The 20,939-nt window shown below is 38.4% G+C and overlaps 1 protein-coding gene across 3 annotated transcripts in view; it reads right to left on the reverse strand.

Annotated features, from left to right (window-relative positions):
• Positions 1-836: 836 nt before the first annotated feature.
• Positions 837-20,939, reverse strand: part of GLRB (glycine receptor beta) — a 50,223-nt gene continuing 30,120 nt past the window's right edge. For 2 of the 3 annotated variants that reach the window (XM_063423266.1, XM_063423265.1), the window contains exons 8-10: positions 19,103-19,255; positions 16,290-16,582; positions 837-5,659 (exon numbers count right to left, since the gene is read on the reverse strand). In XM_063423266.1, coding sequence (XP_063279336.1) covers positions 5,363-5,659; positions 16,290-16,582; positions 19,103-19,255 — 743 coding nt within the window. In that variant the 3' untranslated portion in view covers positions 837-5,362. The remainder of the gene's footprint in view (positions 5,660-16,289; positions 16,583-19,102; positions 19,256-20,939) is intronic. The other variant, XM_063423268.1, reaches the window with a different exon arrangement.

Here is a 20,939-nt window from a genome sequence, read left to right on the forward strand (position 1 = left end):
GGTCTCCAGAACCTGACAGGCACTGACATGTTGAGAAATTCTATGCTGAAAAGCAATCAGTGCCCCTCAAAATTAGGGCTGACCTGCCTGGACAACCAGGAAGCCAAAAAGAGTTTTACAGTCTCATTCTTATTAGTCTCACTAGATTTTTTAGTATCATTATTCATTCAAAAGATAGTGCTCTAATATCCACTGTTAGAGGTAGGGACTTTGGACAGAACGGCTCCTTAGAGAGACAGTCTTATGGCCTATACTCAGATGGAAACCTCTCACATGCTCAGGTGGACGAATCCAACTCATTCATTTACACGTGCATTGGTTCAGGAAAAAAAGCAAACTGGCATTTCTTTGTCACTGCCACGGAATGCTCCCGTCAGTACACAAAATCAAAAATGTCAGAAAACCTGTAAGTGATCAAGAGCTGTGGAGAGAATATTTTACGGTGCCATCTTCCCCATCAGCCGTAGGAAGGATCTCTCTGTGCTAGCACACCGTGCGTCACCCAGCACACACCTACAGTTCACAGGCACGGGCTGACGAACGCCCACACGAGCTAACTTTAAACCAACGCTTGAGCACAACAGCCAAGGCAGCACAAAGCTTTGTGGGGGTGAACTCCAAGGATATTTTTTCCTGCTCTAGCCAGCAGGTAGGCTTCCCAGGCACAGCACACTTGTCACCATGGTGATGTTTCCAGCCCTCCCCAAAACAGCCAGTTTAAGGCTAATTTGGATAAGCCTGCACTAGCTGCAGACATTTTAGTGACTGCAGCAGAGACATAATCATGGCAATGAAGGGCTTACAGGGGGATATCAAAATAGCCAGGTAATTTTTATTTTAGATGCCTGCCAACACCATTCCCACTGACGGAAGAAGGACAGGTGAGCAACTTTCTTGAGTAAGGCAAAACGCAAAGGAGTGCACCAAGCAGTCCAGATTGCTTGTGACTGATTTGATACAACAGCACAGACAAAACACAATGATGAGGAATAGATGTCCTCAAATTTTTCTTTATATTCCACTGTTTACTTAGGTGTAGAGCTTCATATGAAAAGAATGAGTTTCCTTATCTTTTGGGCAGCACAGATGAGCTTAAATTTTCCTGGTTTTTTATTAATTCCTTACAGTAATATAAAAAGAAGGTAACTCATTTATGTACAAAGCAAATTTCAAGACACATATTAAACTGTTGACACAAACAAAACTATTATTCATTTTATCTGTATCTGAATTTCTTTCCACATTACCTTCTCTAATCCTGCAATTAACACACGAAAGCATCAAGTAACTGTGTCCTCTCATTCCCTTATCTGCTACTCACCTCATTTGTACTCATAGCAGCACTAGGATATCTCAATAGCCTGAAAAATCACTTGACACTGCATATATTCAGGCTGCACTCCCTTGGAAATAAATAATTCAATGCTACCTATTCTATAAACACCCCCATTGCAATCTCCCAGTAACCATAAGAATAAGCTGCTTCAATTGAAGCAGAGGCCATGGTCTGCATTGTAACTGTATTATAACGTCTCTTAAGAGATTCCCTTAACAGCTATAACAGACTGCTTAAGTAAGGTGTTGTCTCTCTTCAGAGTAAATTTTTTTTAAATAAAGATTACTTGTAAGTGCATTTCCTTGCAAAGATTAAACAGCCAGATCAATCACTGTGGTCATGCCCACTGACACTAAACCAGAAGGCAGGGTTGCTGCTTTCTCTTTAATGGGTAATAGGGCATCAAAGCCATCTTCCTCTATCCTGTTAACAATCCAAAATAATCTGAAGACTTTGAAGAATGAAAGCTGCTTGGCAGTGTTTCCAAGCAGTCAGTCTTCTGTACACTGCAATTACTAAAATAAACTCCTTTCCTCAAAAGGCCAACCACTCACATACACCATCTCAGCTAGAATTAAGTGAAGACAAGAGGAGGTGCCATTACACACTGAAAAGCTGCTCCTAAAACTGGGTGTCAAACATGAGCTGTGTACTACAGGGAATTAATGCACAGCAGATGATACATTTTCAAATTACATCCTTACTCATTGCCTACCTTAAATTTGCAGATGCAGTTGAGAAATGAATTAAATAATCTCCATGGAAATTCCTGATGCAGTGTTTGAATGTGTTCTAAAGCACTGAAAAAAAATATAGAAAGCTATCTAAAGGGTGATAATACTAGAAAAGAACAGAACTGGCTACTTGAATACTGTCCCTCAATGCTTTAGAACCAAGACAATACCAAGGTTTATCTTAAGGGTAGAACAAAAATCCTACCAGTTAACAGCAGAACTTGCAGTAAATGTTAGCTGAAACACAGATGGGCTCTCCCACAAAAACATATTTTGCTGTCATGTAGTTTGTTTAAACATCATGACTAGTTAATTGAGTTACTAAGCTGCATTTCATGAACCTCACCTTTGATACTACTTGAACGTCTTCATTTCTATACTTCTAAATCTTAACTGCATGGAAAATTTCTAAAGCTGTAAATTGATTATTTGCCCATTTATTTTTAATTTAAATTTTTTTTCTTTCATATTATAATTAGCAATTAGGCTCCTATTTGGCCTATAGTTTTATATTTGCACCTTATTCTGGAAATCAGTTAACAGCCTGAATTTTACAACTAGAGGGTGCTGGTGGACCATAATGTGAGATGGTATGCAAAACTCTTGCTGACCTTTAGTAGGAAGAAGAAAAATAAAAGAAATCAATTATTGCTGCTCAGTAGGACAAGCTAATATATTCCAAGGTAATACAAGTACTGCAATATTATCAAGGGTAAGTAAAAAGAAAATTAATACTTTATAGCTGATGCTTGGTTTCATTTTAAATTTAGTTTCAAATTTGCTGTTAAACTTTGCTTCTGGCCTTAGTTTTTGTGCTGTAATGAACAAAAAACATTTATCTGAACAATATGCATTTCTTTTGCTTCCCTTTGTATGAGTTGGAAAGCAATTATAGTGTATTATTGATTAAGTGCTTTATGATAAAACACAAAAGCCATCAAGTAGCAGGAAAGCAAGAAGGAACAAAGATTAATTTAACAATAAAATCTATAATTGAGATTTTACAGATAGAATGTGGACATTAATTACAGATAAATCTTTTAATAAGAGTTCTAACAAGAAAATTATCTTCCAAAATTCATATAATTTGCAACACAAGATAATTATTTTTTTGCCTCCAGAACTGTAAGAAAAAATACAAGTATGAGAATAAATAATGTCTATAAATATACCATTCTGTATGTATAAAAGTTCCCCCTCCCATCCTTCCTCTTTTCCATTTATCCTTATTTCTTCTTAGAGTCTCTCACAATTCTGCAATCACCTTCAACTAACAGAAATATTAAAACTTTGAACTAGATCTTGAAGATATTATTTCCTCAGCCCCCATTCAACACAGCTCAATAACATCTGGAGTTTGCCTTCCATTTCTTTGGATCGGAAAGAAATCTAAAGGACAAACTGTGGCCACCATGCTGTGAAGAGCTAATCTCTTCCACCCAAACATGAGTCGCTGCAGCCAGACTGTTGATCACAAACTGTCAGTGGTTTGAAAAAGCTCTGGGCGTGCAGGTTCACCAGGTGTCCAGTGAAGCCAGTGTGGCAGGCCATTGCTCTTCTTACATTCCCCCTTTTGACCTTTTGATTGTGCAGGATTGCTGTATGTTGACAACATTCTCATTGTGGGCAACTCCCACATGATCCAATAGTCCACTTGTGGCCTGCATTAGCTCAACACATCCTGGACATGCCAGAAATGTAGCACAACAAGTGGGATTGGTTTTTTCCACACTATGAAAGATTTCATGTATTTAAACCAGTCCCTTCCTAGCCTATGAGGGGACAATAGTCCAGACTTCCTTTTATGAATTGCAAAGTTAGTGAGAGGTGCCTTATTTTCATACTGTAACTAGCTGTGGTGCCCCATCTCTACCAGCAGAGATGTGTATGGCACACTTTCATGAGCTGAGGCCAAGTCCCTGTTCTCAGGAAACACACTCTACTCACACGCCTACCTACATGCGGCTGTCTTTTGGCCGCATTTCTTCTCATGACTCACCTTATGAAGGGATGTACCCTGGCATCTACAGGAGACCACAGCTCCTGCCCTAAGCACACCAAGGAGCTCATGTTAAGGTAGTCTCCATGCCACAGAGTTTCCTCTGGAAAATGGAAAACAGTCTCCTATCAGAACTATTTCAGGCATAGGACCTTATTCTCCAAAATGTAGCAGCCAGATTAATGAGTTGGTGAGGGCAGCCATTAATTAGACACACAAGGGCCCATGAGAGTCTCAGTCCCTTAGACCTTAGGCCACATTTTCACTCCTACTGGTGGCTATGTGCTAACTAGCACACAAACAGAAAAGGTATAATTATTGGTGAAAATGGGATTTCGTCTTGACAACTGGTTTGTTTACAATGAAAACTTTCAAAGGGACAAACAAAAAAAAATCAAGTGTCCAATGCAAAAAAAAAAGGTGACTTACATACTGCAGGCTTGCCAGATGCTACAGAAACTGAGCCAGAAGACAAACTAATGTAAAAATGTATAAAAATCCTGATACTGATCTGCATCTTGTGATGCCTCTCCACAACTCCTGATACCTTTAAAGTGGCCCTTTTTTTTAATGTACTGTATCTAGTTTGTGCCCAAAGAAACAGCAGTTAAAATTTGTCCCAATGTTTTACTGCCAGCATATTCTACCACACTTAACTGTGCCTGCTTTGTGGGCAAAGTTGTTGGGTTTTTTTTCCTAAATGAGTTGATTTTAGAAGTTCTCTGATCTTTATTTTTCCACCTAGACAAGACCTGCTTCCTTGATGCTACCTTCATTTACAAAGTCTAAATAATAATAATTATACCTTAGCTTTTTCTTCAACAGTGCCAGCTGAAATTATACAAGAACAAGACGTTTGATGGGTGTTTCGTTTTCCTCTGGAAGTCAGCAGAAAAGCTGTTAAATACTACATATACTAGAATACTGATTTTAATAATACTCAACGTGCACATCAGTTTCATTGTCAGAAACACTTTAAATTTCTGTATGTTACTAATAACTGAAGAGCATTATTCAGCTTTATAATGTAGTAGGCATCGTCCTTCATATATATTCCTAAAGCAGGATGTATGCTGTACATTTATATACAAAGTTGGTCAGAGCACAGACATTGCAGTGTCATGCTTTCATTCAAATTTCAGATGCCATATGTTCAGTACAATCGCACGGCATCAAGATGCAACATATTGCTTTGCAAATGCAAATAATTTCACACAGTGGCCTTCATGACTGGGAAGGGATAATGAAATGGGCTATATTTTACACATATGAAAAAAATAAATAAAAGATTTATCATAAATATATGGACCAGTATATGACGTTGAAGAACAAGAAGCAAAAAGGAAACAGTGCTCTTGCATAAAGATCGATTCTCTTTGCTGCTGATGGAATGACAGGCTTGGGAGGAGGAGGCTTCTTGTTGTTCTTGGCTTGAGATTTCCCGAGCCCATTGTTGACTTCAATGGGCTTCCCGTAACAGTCATAATTTGATAATTCAAAATCCCTTGGCAAGCTTCCAACGATGCTGAAATCATTGGATCTCAGATCAGATTTCGAGGTGCAAACTTTTTTGCATCTGGTCTCACCAACCTAAGAAATAAAGAGTGAGGGGAATCATGATCGACTCACCACAACTCATTAGCAAATTTCATGCAGCTGCTAAAGAACACTGCAAACAAACATTCAGGAAATTACTTGTTGATAGGGATACATAACATCAGACTAATTAGTGGAATGGTCGTGTTATAAAGTACTTAAGGATGATCAGTCAATCATATCAACTAATCCAAACATTCATAATTTTGTAATCTTTCATGCACAAGGTGCCTCATGCTCTGCAATCTGCTATAGTTAGACTCCTTCATTTTAAATTATAGAAAGGGAGAGAACATTTTTGTGGGGAGTATTTTTGGATATGGATTTTGTGCTGATGAATCTGCAGGCCTGATACTATTCAATACTTGTGTTTGTCTGAGCTCTGAAACCCACAGTCAGAATTAGCCCTGAAATTCAATGTTTGATGCAAGTAATTTCAGTTTGTCCTGGTTCCAGAGAATTATCAGGTCAGGATCCTACACCTCATCCTAGGGTGACCAACTTGCATGGTGAGAGCATTTTGTTTGCACCTGTGGAGCTTAGCACCTCTCTAAAGACAGGTAACACAGATATAACAGTGTTCTCAGCACTGCAGAAACATTTAACTGGGAAATCTAAATCCAACAACAGAATTCCTGTGCTTCCTGTAGCTCCCTTAATACTCCTGGGGGTAAAGCAATACTTTTTTTCTGTGGGGACAAAAGGTTCTTATATTCCCTTCCTTAGATTTTATACAGTTTTTATTTCAGATTCAATACATCTCTAGGAGAACCAACCCCATACTTTTCAGGGAGCTTGAAGTGATTTAGAGACTTGCACTTGCAAGGCACTGTGCTTTGTGACTTGGGTAAACCTCTCCCAAGCTTTCACTTCAATTGGACTGCTCAGGAAAGCAAAGGAAAAAAAAGAACAATGCATACAGTCTACGAATTTGTTCGCATATGTAAGCTGAGCGTTAGTTGAAAAAATTCTAATTCACAAATCAGGCTATACCCATGAGCAACTGACGTAAATGTAAGTTTCACTAAGGCTTCCTGGAACCACTGGTCCACTAAAACTCAGTTATTCCACAAGCTGCCTGTTCCTTCTACCCTGCCTGTCTCTCCTCTGCAAAGCCCTCAGGTATTTTATCGTCAGCTCTCTCCACCTCTGGTTTTCTGCAGTTTTTGGGTGATAGTTTGGGATATTTGCATGGTCATATTTTATAATTACTAAAATAATAATAATAGTGTCATAAAACACAGTACCAGGTTTACGGATGAATGAAAAATATTCTGAAGAATATTATTAGTTTCTCTATGACAGTGGAAACTTATCCTGCATAGAAGCAATTGAGGCAGTCAGGAAGAGACTTAAACTTTGAGTGAGGCTTTCACTCCCACTATTGACAAAGTTGATTCTAGTGCAAGGTGGAAGAGAAGCATGGTGCTATTTCTTCTGAAAAATACACCTCCCCAAATTTGCCAGGGTTCTATTTCTCATGAAAGCAGTACATTTTGAAATGTATGCAGTAAATGGAGGTGCAGGTTTGTCCTGGTTCCAACCAGGACAGGGTTAACTTTTGCAGTAGCCAGGAGGAGGCATGGCCAGGCCACAGACATGATTCTATAGCACCTCCTGTCATTGCCAGGGCTGTGGAAAGGGATTCTCTTCTGGCCCAAAGACGTTCAAAATGTGCAGAGGGAGCTGTCTGTTACTGTCTATTGTCACAGGATTTTTCTGAGTGAATCATTTATTTTCTTATACCTTTTGATATTAATAGTATCATTGTTAACTGCTTATTTTCTTATCTCATTGCTATTTTCAGTAATTTTTTCTATCTCAAACCATGATCTCTACCTTCTATGCCTCTACTTGGAGCAAGGAGGTGCAGCAGTGCATGGTTTTAGTGGGAGTACTAAACTGGAGAATACCATTCCTAAACCACCACAAAATCAAGATTCCAGGTTATAAAAAAGAAAAACAAGATAGGTGTTCCCTGATGGCAGGACAAAACTATACATGCAAATTTTTTGCAACAGTCTCTCAATCCTCAAAGACCTGACAACCTAGGAGTGCTCATCACTGGAGTAACAGGGGCAAACTGTCTAGTAAGGTGGCGACTAAGACACAGATAAACATGATTATATGACCCTGGGTGACAGGATGCTATTATTCACTGATCCGAGACATTCCTTCTAATCAGATCATACCCAATGACACAGGTAATAAAGATATAAAGCAGACCCTTGTGCAATTTTAAGTGAACTTGCGGGACTGGGGTGCATGTTAACTGAGGAGTCACTGGAATATTAGATTTTTTCCATGGTCAAACTTAGCAAGATTTAATAAGACCCCTATGTCACAGTGGACACGGGAAGAACTACACGAGGACCCGCTGGTGAGCGAAGCAGGAAAAGAGGGAGAGTTTATTTACAAAACCCAGTTTTATACATTTCCTATGGTGCCCGTGGATTGGAGGATGGAATTCCACCTCTCAATCCACGTTGGTCGAGCTAACTGTCAATCACATTTCTCTTCCTACCTAGAAATATGTAAACAATAAAAGACAGTTAGCAAAACATGGCCAGTGTTTATAGTAGAAAGTGTGATAAGGTGAAACTTCTGACTCCAATATGAAGAACATAACAGAAGGCTTAAAAAAGTCTTCAAAACTAGGGTGACACCCCTACAAGAAATAGAATCCTGTATGAAATTATAGACCTCCTTTAGTATTTGAAAACTTGTAGTCCATTCCTCATACTACCAGCAATACCTTGTAAAATTCAGTGACACTAATTGTAGCCTAAGTTCTCTCATTTATAGCACAGAATATTCCTGATCCAACTGCAGTATCTAGAGTGCTCCCCTAAAGGCTGTTACAAGTCGGTTCTCATTCCCATTCAGGACGGAGAGTGGATTCTAGGTCACCTCTGCCTTATAAGCAGAGAACTGTTCACAGCATGTTCACACAGAGCTCTGCTTAGTTCAGTGTCAGCTGGAGTACTGATTTATCAGGGTGACACAATTTTCCTTGTATGAGCAACCTGGCCCAAATTTTTCTTTAATAACCACGTGTTACTTTTGAAAATAATTTCATCTATTTATTTGGCTTTACAAATCTGACATTCTTCTATTTACTACACTCAGCTGCTGCCTAATCATATTTTTAAATTTTTTCTCATATATCTCTTCAACCCTCCAATGTTTCTGTTCTTTCAATCTAAATTCAGTCCAGTTGACCTACAGCTTTCCCTAAACAACGTGAGGTAATATAAAATATTATCTGCTTTGTATTCATTTTGTCTTGGTTTGTGCTAGAAGCCTAACAATAATCCTGATAATGCCTCTGCTCCTTCTCACTTTCCATATTTACTGCACAAAAAATTTACCTGAGCCTACAGGAACCTTTTCTGTACAAAAAATGTCTTAGGACTTGATTTTTGAGTACTACACTGAAGATGTGTAAAGAAAAGTAAAAGTTAAATGCTATATCCTATGTCCTGACATAGAAAATATTTGGTATCATTTGTCTTATCCTGCCCCAGCATCATGACCTGTGGGCCAGACCCAACCCATAGGATGCTTCCACCAGATTTATGGCTTTTCTCCAGCAGGGGAAGAGGAGCAGCTGTTCGGGAAGGCAAGGCTTATGGGACAGCGTAGGGGCACCCTGCATTTCTTAGGAAGCTGGGCAGCCACTCCTTGTCCCTCTGGCATGGATTTGGGAGGGCCAAGGAGAGCACAGGAAGGTGACAGCTCTCGGGGCTTGGCTCAAAACACAGACTTAATTCCCTGTTTCTTCCAGGACTGGACAACCTTGTCTAGGTTTGGTAGGATGGACAGAACACCTGTTCTTTGATGAACAGCTCAGAAGTACCTAAAAATGCCTCCTAGAATCCATAAGGCTCCTTGAGATGATCCCTTCTCACCTTTTAAGAAATTCACGTTGACTGGTGCTCACTGCCAAGCTCAGTACCTGCTGCTGCTCCAGAGCTGCAGCACATCTGCCTCTGCAGACCACCTTTGGTTGCAGAATCAGGAAAATAATGTGAAAAGAAAATCCTCTGCTGCTTCTGGTGCTCCTTCTCACTTTCCACATTTACTGCCCAAACTAATCATACTAGATTTTCCTTTAAAAACATCCAGGATGAAGAATTTTTTCCATGACCATGTTCCTCAGAACCATATGTACCTTATTTCTAATCTGAATTTATTAGGCTTCATGATTCAGACATGAGGCATGACTATAGTTAGTCTGATTAACTGCTGGTACATAGAGTTGGTAACAAATCTAACCTTGATTTTGCATAATTCAGATGATGTAACCAGGCTGATATACAAAGCCAACAAAAATGTTCTCAAAGAGTTCCTTATTTTTGCATCATTGCCTCTGTCAACCTAATTGACAATACTTAAGTTTTATTCCATTTGATTAAATCAAAAGACACACAGATCAACTTTAATTTCACTGACCCATTTATTAGCTAACATGGGGCTGAATTATGAGTAATATTAAAGATAATTAATTCTTAGAAACAATAATTATTATTCAGCGCTCTGTAAGCTATGTAATATTCTCCACTGGTTGATGTCAGGCTTATGATTATTCATGTTATGCCACTTAGCTTTTAAAAGTACTGGCACAAAGTTAGCTTCTTGCTAACTTTTTGAAACCTTCCCAGATTTAAAGGATTTCTTAAAAAATCAACATTAATGTTCAACAGCACTCACAGACCCTCTCTCTAAAAAAAATCTAGATGCAACTTAAGCTGAAATCTTGACTGTAAAATGTCTAACTTTAACAGTTACTGTTTAACACTCTCATCAGCTACTATGAATGAGAGCTATTTCATCCACAGACTGAAAATATCTGGCTTTTTCCCAGACATAAAGCAGAATATTTGTTCAATGCTTTTCTCTTTTCAGTTAATTCTTGACACTTACAGCACCTCTACATAGTATAGTACCATTATTCTTCTTACAAGGTTTTGTATTCTTGCTGTATATGCAAAGTAACTTCCTATTGCCCTCAGTTATGCAAAGCATATATCTCTTTTATTATTTACACAATCATTTTACTAAGTTCAGCTTATATTAATTGCTATTGCTTCTCATTTGCCAGTGAGAACAAAAGAGAAATGCTTGAAGCTGAGTTAGTTTTACATCTTTGGGGAGTTTGTTTTCAGTCATGCATTTTGTTAGGTTTTGGGGTTTTTCTTAAATTAGTGTATCTTTACTTCTGGTTTGAAAGTTATTAGCTTACCAGCACCATCCACACTTTTTGTTTAAATTTTTCCATCCAGATTAGACATTCTCAAATTTGTGAAATCTGATCTTTCACAGCATCAAAAATAACAGGGACTTGATTCAATTTGTTTTGTGCAAATAGAATAAAGATCCTTCTCAACTGACTGTTCATCCGGTGATCAAGTCCTCTTTATCCATCAGGATGAAATGTAACATAAAAGCCATCATTTCTGAGAGCAGAAACTTACTGGCCATATCTCCTAGCAAGGCTTCCAACATGCTACAGCACTGGAGCTTCTCAAGCTCAGCACGTGTCCCTCAGGCTGAAGAGCTGCCCCACAGTAGTGCTGCATTCCCTGCCCTACACAGCACATCCTCCTGGCCACAAAACCACCCCTGCTGCTGTGCCCCCAGCCTCCTGCTGGCAGCAGAGCTGTCCCCAAGGCTGCCAGTGCTCTAAGGATAAGGCTTGTTGAAAGGCTTCCAGACAAGACCAAGGAGGAGTTCTTCAACAAGCTCTGTTATTCATCTCTCTTGCACTTGTTTTCTGGTCTTCTCTTGCCATAATGAGAGATTTAGATCATCAATAAAGTAATGATTGCTTAGCTTTTATTTGTATTCACACTGATTGTATTTTCTGGTGCAGCTCAGCAGGAATATGCTACCACACTCCATATATTCCTTATATTCCTTGCAAAGTACAGGACAAAAATATTAATACATAAAATATCACAGTATTACAACACAACTGAGGTTGGCAGGGACCTCTGGAGATCATCTAGTCCAACCCCTTGCTCAAAGCAGACTGCCTGGGGCCTTTTTACAGTCGTGTTTTGAATTATCTCCAAGGATGAATACGGGAGTCACTGGAGCAGAAAGTACCTACTCTGTACCTGAAATACTGTCAGAAACTATTAAAATAGGCTGCAGCCTGTGGTTTTGTGTACAAGGTTAAATGTAAGCTGGGTTTTTGGTGGTTCTACAATAAAAAATTGAGTCAGGAGTGCCACTTGAGGGAAAAAAAGTAGGTCAACACAGGTCACCACCAGTGGTCAAGTACATTATAACTCAGTAGAGATGAACGTAACCCATCTCAGGTTTCAGAGATGTGGCTCTGACAACATAAAGCAAGCAACAGCACCAGTTCTTTTTAAAAATAACTGGCATTAGAGCTATTACCACCACTAGCATAGTGCTATTCATCATCTGCCAGAACCATTCTTTTAGCAAATGTTCTCTACAGTCGTTAGCACATTATCTGTGGGGGACAGCTTCTATAAATGGGTTTGATGAAAATGTGACTTTTCAAACCGAGGGGTGTTGTTATAGTTAACAGTGCAATCTCTCACTGTAATCACGTCAGCAATGAAAGCAAAAAAAAAAAAAAAAAAGATTCATCTTAAAAACATTCTCTTTTTTCTTGTTTTTCTCACTGTATGATGTTTCATTGCTAGGAAACACATGCAAACTCCTGCTGAGGATTCCCAATAAAAAGCCAGTGCGAGCAGTTATCACAGATTGCATAATTTTCTCCTCTTCTTAGAACAGCATCTACTTGCAGCCACTATGAGCTAAGGGAGCCAAGCTGTATTTTCTCATGGCTTTTTGCCTGTCAGTGCATAGCCACTGCATCTCCTAGAAAAACACATCAGAAGTGCTCATTTTCTCTTCTTTTCCCTACAGATTCAGGGTGATCTTGACAAATATACCACTTGACTTTAATCAGACAGTCCTATTGATAAACCTCTGAGTTTAAAATGGCACTGACATTTCAAGGGATTTTGTTGGAGGGAGCATGACTCATAAAGTTTGGACTTGAGGGGTTAGTGTATGCTATCAACATGCAGCTTTTACATCAGCCAGTTCCCAGGATCTGGTGAAAGTAGCTATATATCAGTGGAAGCTTTTCTCCACCTTTGGGTGATTGGCAAATCGTGAGCACTCTTTTCACCCTGCCATCTTCACTGTCCCTGTTGGTGATTATTGGTCATAATCACTGACCATTGACAGAGTGACAAAAGTACTTTCTGCTGAAAACTTTCAGTGGACCCTTGCAGGTTCTGTTACCTGCAAGAACCTAGCCTGCAATTATGAATTACATTAAACTTTTAATATTTAGGATACACTGAAAAGTTTATGCCTTTACTCCATAAAAATGGAACAATAGCTGCTTGTATTTTTAGGGTTTATCATGAGGTTTTGTTATGGTTGTTTTTTACTAAAATCAAATACGCCATGTCTCCAAACTAGATGTCATTTTAACTTTCACAAATGGAGCAAGCACATGAAAACAAGTTGTTCCACGAAGACTGGAACCAGGGATGCCTGATCATCCCACTTATTTGCCTCGGATCCTTCTCACACAAAGGATCTCAATCCAGCAACTACCCTGTACTTTAAATGCAGGCCCTTTCCCAGATCTCCTGCAGAGACGTCACTGCTGCAACACTGCAAAAGCAGCAAGTGCACAATTTGCTGCTCAGGGAACAAAAGATGCCACAGCATCAGGATCAGTGACATTTTAAAGTGAAATAAAGTAATTCCTCTTTTTAAATTTGATTCTCTTCTAATAACTTACAGATATGTATCAACACAATTCAGTTAATGTTTCATAATATGTAAGAGCTTAATTCAGACAGGAGAAATACTTATAAATGGAATAAGCCACGCTCTCTGTTTTTCCCCACTTGGAGTTTTTTGCTTCCATGTCTTTTCTGTTGGCTTTACCTTCAAGTCTCATCTGGTCTGTTTCCTGTTTCAAGCCTAGCTATGCTGACATTTCCAGCTACACCCTCAGTCACTTTTGCCTGAATATCAACTTCTATGTGGAAAAAGAACATCCTTAAACATTTCTATAGGACATATACTTTTTTCAGGGGTGCATTTATAAGTCAGCCTTTTCTCATAAAGTGAAAAGTCATCCTTTTCTCCTGAAGTTTGACTGGGCCACCTAAGCCTTTCCAGACATTTAGCAAAGTATTTGCTCTTGCCTCCCACACAATCCTACATGGCCCTGATGAGAAACAGCTCCTGAAGTTCTGGGACAACACTCTGGCCTCTTTTTGTTCCATATTCTTTATGCCTTTCAACATACAGTTTTTTTCCATTACCTGCTTCTTTAATGTTTCTCTCCTTCACATATTTTCCGTATGACAAATGCATTCCCTACTTGATCATTACTAGGTCTGTATGGGACCAATCCAAATTTCGTGGGGCAGGCCTGGTTTTGGATTAGAAGTCAGAGCTACCAAAAGATTTACACCTGTTCTGATTTATGACTTTAATACAGGCTTTTCCAGGGCCAAGAACTTTCAAAGTACTCCTACGTAGTAGCAAGTTCAGAGAGGGAGTTTTCAGCTAGGTAGATTTATAGCTTTCAAATATATAAAATCTAGCATAACTGTCCTACCACATCCTGATGTCAAATGATTCATTGGTTTGGGACCTTTTTCTATCTGGTCATCTTCCCAGAAGTTACCAGCCCAGGATATGTTTCCTCTGGTAGGTTTGTTTCAAAGCAGGTGGATTAATTCAAGTTGGATTATTTATTAGCCATGAGCCACTCAGCCACATGACCAACTTTTACAGCAAGGAATACCTATTTCCACTGTGTCTTGCCAAATAATTTTTTTGTAAATCGCTGTATAAAGATCATCAGAAGATATCAGAATGTTAAAAGTCTCTCATTAACAAACTGGGAAGACCCTGAAAAGTGCACGTCAAACATGAGAAGCTGAGGCTGACATTTCAAGATTGTGGAGGGGAGATGCTCCAAGAAAAGGGTAGACTGAATTCTGAATTCTAAAAACCTTCAGTCTACTGCTAGACACCATTCATGGGGAACATCGCTGAACCTCTGTGGATAATGCATCCCCTTCTAAGTCTTAAAACACTGTAAAGTCTGAAAAAACTGTATACCCGTGCCTTTTTAAAAAAAATTAAAATATGAAAGCACAACATAGATGATAATAGATAATTTTGTTTTCCACATGGATATGACAAATGGCATGTACCTTAGAGGGTATGCATATCAAGAAGAATCAGTAATTTAGCAACTGGTTTTGTTCACACTACTGAAAAACTGTAATTTTTCTTAAACTTGTAATTGATCAAGCTGAACACTTAACACTTGTTAAGTACTGGAATTAGGAAAAATATATTATATGATGCTCTGCTGGATTTTTGCAACTATTTTTTCAGAAGAAACAGCTGAATTTGAGACCTGCAGATTGCTGAACACAAAATTTACACATTCAGTTCAGGAAAAGCAAAACCACAGCAGAGCCATTTTCTTTCTACTCAGTTCTCATGTTGCCTGGGCTTGAGGAATTACTCATGACACAAATCAAAGCAGTCATGGGGTTACTCTAAGCTGAGACTAGTTGCCTAGCAAGACATTTCACAAAGCTTCTTCTACCAGATGAGAATTATGGTAGTTTAGTCCACTGTTCTGCAATAACTGCAGCTCTTCTGGACTGGGGGCAATTAGTTATGGGGCAATCCCAGCTTGATACTAAGACAGGATTTCAGCCATTCTTGCATAAACTATTCCTTCCTTAAAGAAACACTGAAGTCACAGTGTGCCAATATTACCACTTGGATCTAGCCTAATAGCTTTTTTTTATACAACGGAATTGCTGAGTCATTGAAAAGGAGAAGTCAAATTCATATTTGACATGTTGTAGAATAATGTATATTCTTCTGCAGAATAAATGTCAAGTCACTTAGGACTGAAGGCAGTTGGACCAGGATGTCTGATAACTCTTGGAGCACAAACAGGGACTTCTAAAATATCAGGAATTCAGCAATATGAGGAAAACTTTGGCCTGAGAGAAGATGTACATGTCATCTTTAACCATATAGTGAAATCTGACTGATTTACACATCTGGCAACACAAGAAATGCAGGAAGTGTTTGATACAGACTGGTCTTTTGTCTACAAATGCCAGAACCTCTGGGTTCCTGGATTCACAGGCATGCAGTGCAGTGCAGCTGTGGACATCTAAGGGAAAGTAACAAGCTGGGTGTTCTTTGAGTATGCTCCCAGCAAATACTGTCCAAGAGTTCTGTCTTCTGAATAATTATAGTTTGACAGCTGCTATTTATTATGAGAAAAACAGCAACTGTAAAGCTGCTTGCTACTTTATTTTCCCAAAGCTAAGCAGCAACCATGGTGCTGCGATATTAAAAGACAATTTTTTCACTTAGAATTCTGATCCAAAAGCACTAGGGACCAATTGGTCAGATTGCTAGCCATTAGTTACCTACATGTTTTCAACGTCTTGGTCCCTTCCAAGATCAAGCACTATTCAAAATTATTGCAAACAGTATACTCCTGGAATTAGGTTAATAGAGAAGAACGCTGATTTTGCATACAAAGCTTTGCAGCTCCTACCTGTAAAGTGCTGATGTGAACCGGAGTCCCTGTGCCATTCACAGTGTTCTTCTTGGCAGCATTTCCACCCTTCCCTTCTGCTTGCTCTGCCTTGGCAATCTTTGCTTTCTCAGCTTCAATTCTCTTTGGATTGTTTAGCATTACCTGAACCACAGCATATTCCACCAGGGATGCAAACCCAAAGAGAAGGCAAACAATCAGCCAGACATCTAAGGCCTTCACATAAGACACTTTGGGAAGTTCAGCAGCAAGAGTGGTACATTCAGATGCCAAGCTGAGCACTGAGAAAATACCTACAAAAAGAGAAAACAATATATTGAATAAGAAAACATCCCTTTAATGATACTGGCAGCGCTCTTCCTCTCAAAAAGACAATTGTGAATGATGTTTTGCAACAGTGAATGGAGCTTCACAATGTGGTCAGAGCAGCACAGAGTGCATAGGCCTTCAGCTAATGAACAAGTTAAACACTTAGGCAGGGTAGTGCAGATACTGATGAATTATTAATAATGATTACATTCATTTGTTAAACAGAGAAACAAATCAGTTAGGCTAAACTGGTTTTTATGGTTTCCCTGTCCCATCATACATCACATTGCTGGTAAATGAGCTTTCCAAAGACTTGCTTACACTGTGCATCTAATTCTGGGAAGGTGGAAGAAAATATATGATACTTTAACCAAAAGACTCAAAGTCGTTTAAATTAGACTAGCATTGTCCCAGAAGTCTAAACTGTGCTGTAGCAGGAGCAATTCTCTGAATGACCTGTTCACAAGTATCATATTCAGACTTTAGGTGAAAGGGAAGTTTTTGCTGAAGAGCAAAGCTGTACAAACAAATCAAAAAGCCTTTGTTCTCAATTTACTGAGAAGATGAAAACATGAAGGTGACTGAGGGTCTACAATCATTCCCTATTTGAGCTTCCAGTATCTAGAGGAAGCTTTCTAGACAAAGGGCATTTCATGAAGCCCTTATCATGAAAAAAGCCCACATATGAAAAGGCTGTTAAAAGGTCACACTCATCATGGATTTCACCAAGCATTTCCCCTAATAAGGCTTCCAAATGTCACCATCAACAAAGGATTCATACCACAAGAGACAAAATACAAGCTTGACCCCAAAGAAAGATTTCTCACAGGCTCCTGTGAAAATAGTAGCATGAACAGCTATTGGAAAAAGCTAACTTTAGAAATGGATGTCATGTGGGGAAAACTTAGGTCAGTCTCTGAGTTCAGAATGTCCCATTTTGGTTTTGTGAATGCTAATGACAAAAATCTTTATTTGTGAATGGGAGGCCTAATGAAATAGAATTGATGTCTATAAAAATGTTGGCCAAAAGGAGATATTCAGTTAGTCTCAACTATGTTTCTTGTACTGCATAATTTTTTTTTTTTCATTAGAGATTTTTTGCTTTTCTGGGGCTTAAGGAAAATAGCCTGGCCAATGGCTAGTGTATTTGAAAATTCATTATTTCAGAAATGCTAATACATGAAAGAATCCAATAAACACTTACAATGAAGAAAATAAATAAACAATAAATAAGCATGCATATTTAGTTACAAAGACATCCATGTTATTTAAATCTATGCTAAGAATCTTATAAATCTTATATATCTTTAATAAGCCCACCTGGTTCACAATTTGAAGCACAGGATTATAAAATTGGAAGTACAGCTTGGTTTTGATTAAAGTTTTCCAGTTCCTTTTTCATTCTTTTTAATTTAATGCATGTTGTATTTTCCCGACTCTTTTTGTCTTCAAATGTTCACTTAAAGCTACACATTATGTAATACAACCTTGCAACTTTTCAAGGTAAAAATTTTATTTGTTACTTGCCATTAAACTAATACAGATTGAGACTCCTTCACAAGTAACCATTTTTAAAGGTCAAAAGAAAAAAAAAAGGAAAAAATGCTTCACAGGAGTCATATCCTGTGGGGGCGTGGCAGTTCCAGTGTGGGTAAGAGATATCTGAGCAAGGCAGGCAGCTGGAGAGATTCTGCAGCTGCACCACTGGGGTATCTGAAACAGGTGCACTAAACATCCTGGGACATGGCAAAGATTTGGAAAGTACGGACTTGGATAAGACGGAGTGCTAGGGAAAATGGGAGTCTTGGGAGGCCAGAACATGGGAAATGGAATCCAAATAGGAGAAGTGTCAGGATGCAAGAGCTTGACTTTGCACATCATAAGCTCTAGGGGTTAGCAAGTTTGGCCATGCCAGTCCTGTGTACAACCCAATTAGTCAGGATAAAGTTGTTACTATTAAGTCTGTGTCCTGCCATTTCATAATAAATGAAGAGCCTGCCTACTGTGTTGTGCTGAGCAGCATGGCCGCATGAGCTTGAAGTACTGCCGTGAAATGAGTCTCTGATGAAATAAAGCCACTCAGGTAACAGGAATGCTAGCTCTTTTCCAGATATAGTTTATATTATCTTCAGAAAGACTTCTCCAATAGGTAGCTATTTAGAGCCTTACTTATCCTGCTTTCTTACTGACTATTCAAATGTTGAAATTCCTGTAAACCGCGTGTTGCCAGTGTTTGCAGCATCACTGGTGCATAGATGGATCAGATTTGTCCAGGCTGAGAGGAGTGGAGACAGTGTGCTTGTCACCCAAATGCTACTATCAAGTGGAGTCTTAATGCCAAGGTGGAGTTTAAGGGACTTGGAATGAGCAGATTTCAGTGAAAATGATGAGCGGACAATGGAAGTGAAGTTGCTTTCAGGGTCCAGTGTCATGTAGCCAAAGCAACTGAGAATGGCTCAATGGTGTTACAGTGGATTGTGATAGCACGTGAAAACACAGGTTACCCAGTGGGACTCTTGCAGCACTTGCATCAGGATTGATCCAAAATGACAGCCAGGACAGAACAACAATTAGCAGTGTAGGAGCATAAACACCCATCATGTAAAATCCGACTTGTCTTCTTAAAGTGAAGATTACTTCTACACAAGTGTAATAACCTTTAAAGAAATAAATGCATTAATGTTTAATGTGCTTTGCAGGTGAACCTCTGATCCATATCTTCCAGGTCTTTTTCTGCTTAAGAGCAAAAGTTCAATGCTTTGATTTTCCATATAAAGATAAAAAGTTTAATTTGAAAAAAAAAATTCAAACCACAGATCTACTTAGGCACCAAGTGTGGTTAGGCTGTGGTATTCTGTGCTCTGTAAGGAACCTTCCACTTTTCAAAGCAGCAGGAGGCTGAAGTGACTCCCAGCTTGATGCTGGCTTCAAAATGCAGTCCGGCTAAAACCAAAGGAGGCCAGCAGTCCTACTAGCTTGAGCTCATTTGAAAATCCCACTCAGCATTAATTTGTGCAAAGATGAATTAAGAAATATTAGTCTAGCAGGTTTAGAATGGATAGAGGTGTTCTGACTCCAACCTGAGATTTCCCCAGTACTGAAAGCTAGTACAAATGACTTCTAAAATTGCTACAGACATTTTAAAAAGACTCTAGAAAAGTTGCAAATTTTTTAAACACGGAATAATGTATCAAATCTTTTAAAACAAAGATCTAAAGCATACAAACTTCAGAAGATGTTTAAGACAAATTCAACACAAAAAAAAGTTGCAGTTCCTAGACGTTTTGCTGGAGATAAATAAATCAAGAAATCTCATAACCAGAAAATAATTTCTGTCCATATTTTCACATAATTAGAAGAACTGGAATTTTTATGTCAATAGTAACACAACAGTGTTGGAAAAAACCTTAAAACTTCAAAAACTATTCTATCACAAGAAAAAGGCATTTCATATGTTATACTACAACAACAACTTCAAAATTCAAATCAGACTGTATTTATCAATCCAGTTGGTGAGAAACTTATTTAGAAGCTAGAATGTGTCAAAAAGTTCCCACTTTACCTTCCATATTGTATCAGTTAAGTGCTGTACAATAATACATCATGGTAAAACTGTTGTTTGGGCATACAAAGACCATAAAAATAAAACTATAAAACATTAACAACAAACATCCTTGTGTAGAAGACACTATACTGTGTTTTATAGTTCATTCTTATCATCTTCACTGATCAGTTGGCTGAAAAATTTTCCCTCTATAATTTATGAATGGATTCCCAGACACTTTTAGGTTTTGTTTTCAAATGAGGGATGACCTCCAAAACCATTGTTTATGTTATGTAGTAAATGCATTCTGCATGCCTTCATTTGAATAGTACTTCATCAGACAGAGTATGGTATCTATTGCCCTCACCATTCAGCTCAAAAGGACCTATTTTATTTGTCATAAAACTGATGAATAAACGGAAATTTGCAAATACAAATATTCAGTGTATTGCTACAAAAAGCCCAGATCTGCTGACCTTCTTTCAACTTAGATAGATATGATCAGTTGACAGAAATAGGCAGTAAAGATTAAGGGGCTTTGCAATTGTCAGGGAACTCCTACATAAACCATAATTTTGAAAATCTGCTCCTTGATGCAAAACTTCTCTTGATTATCTGACAAAATTATTTAGCTCTGTGTGTGAAATCTGTTTTTGAAAAATACCTTCAGCATAAGAATTTTCAAGTAAATAAAAAAATAGAGCATTGAAAATAACCTTTAAAAATACTTCAGAGTACTAAATATTCGACTCACATTACTGAAATATTAATTCTGGTTTTAGTTATGAGATTAAATG

The sequence above is a fragment of the Prinia subflava genome, chromosome Z, assembly GCF_021018805.1.
Source record: "Prinia subflava isolate CZ2003 ecotype Zambia chromosome Z, Cam_Psub_1.2, whole genome shotgun sequence".
In the NCBI taxonomy this organism is placed as follows: Eukaryota; Metazoa; Chordata; class Aves; order Passeriformes; family Cisticolidae; genus Prinia; species Prinia subflava.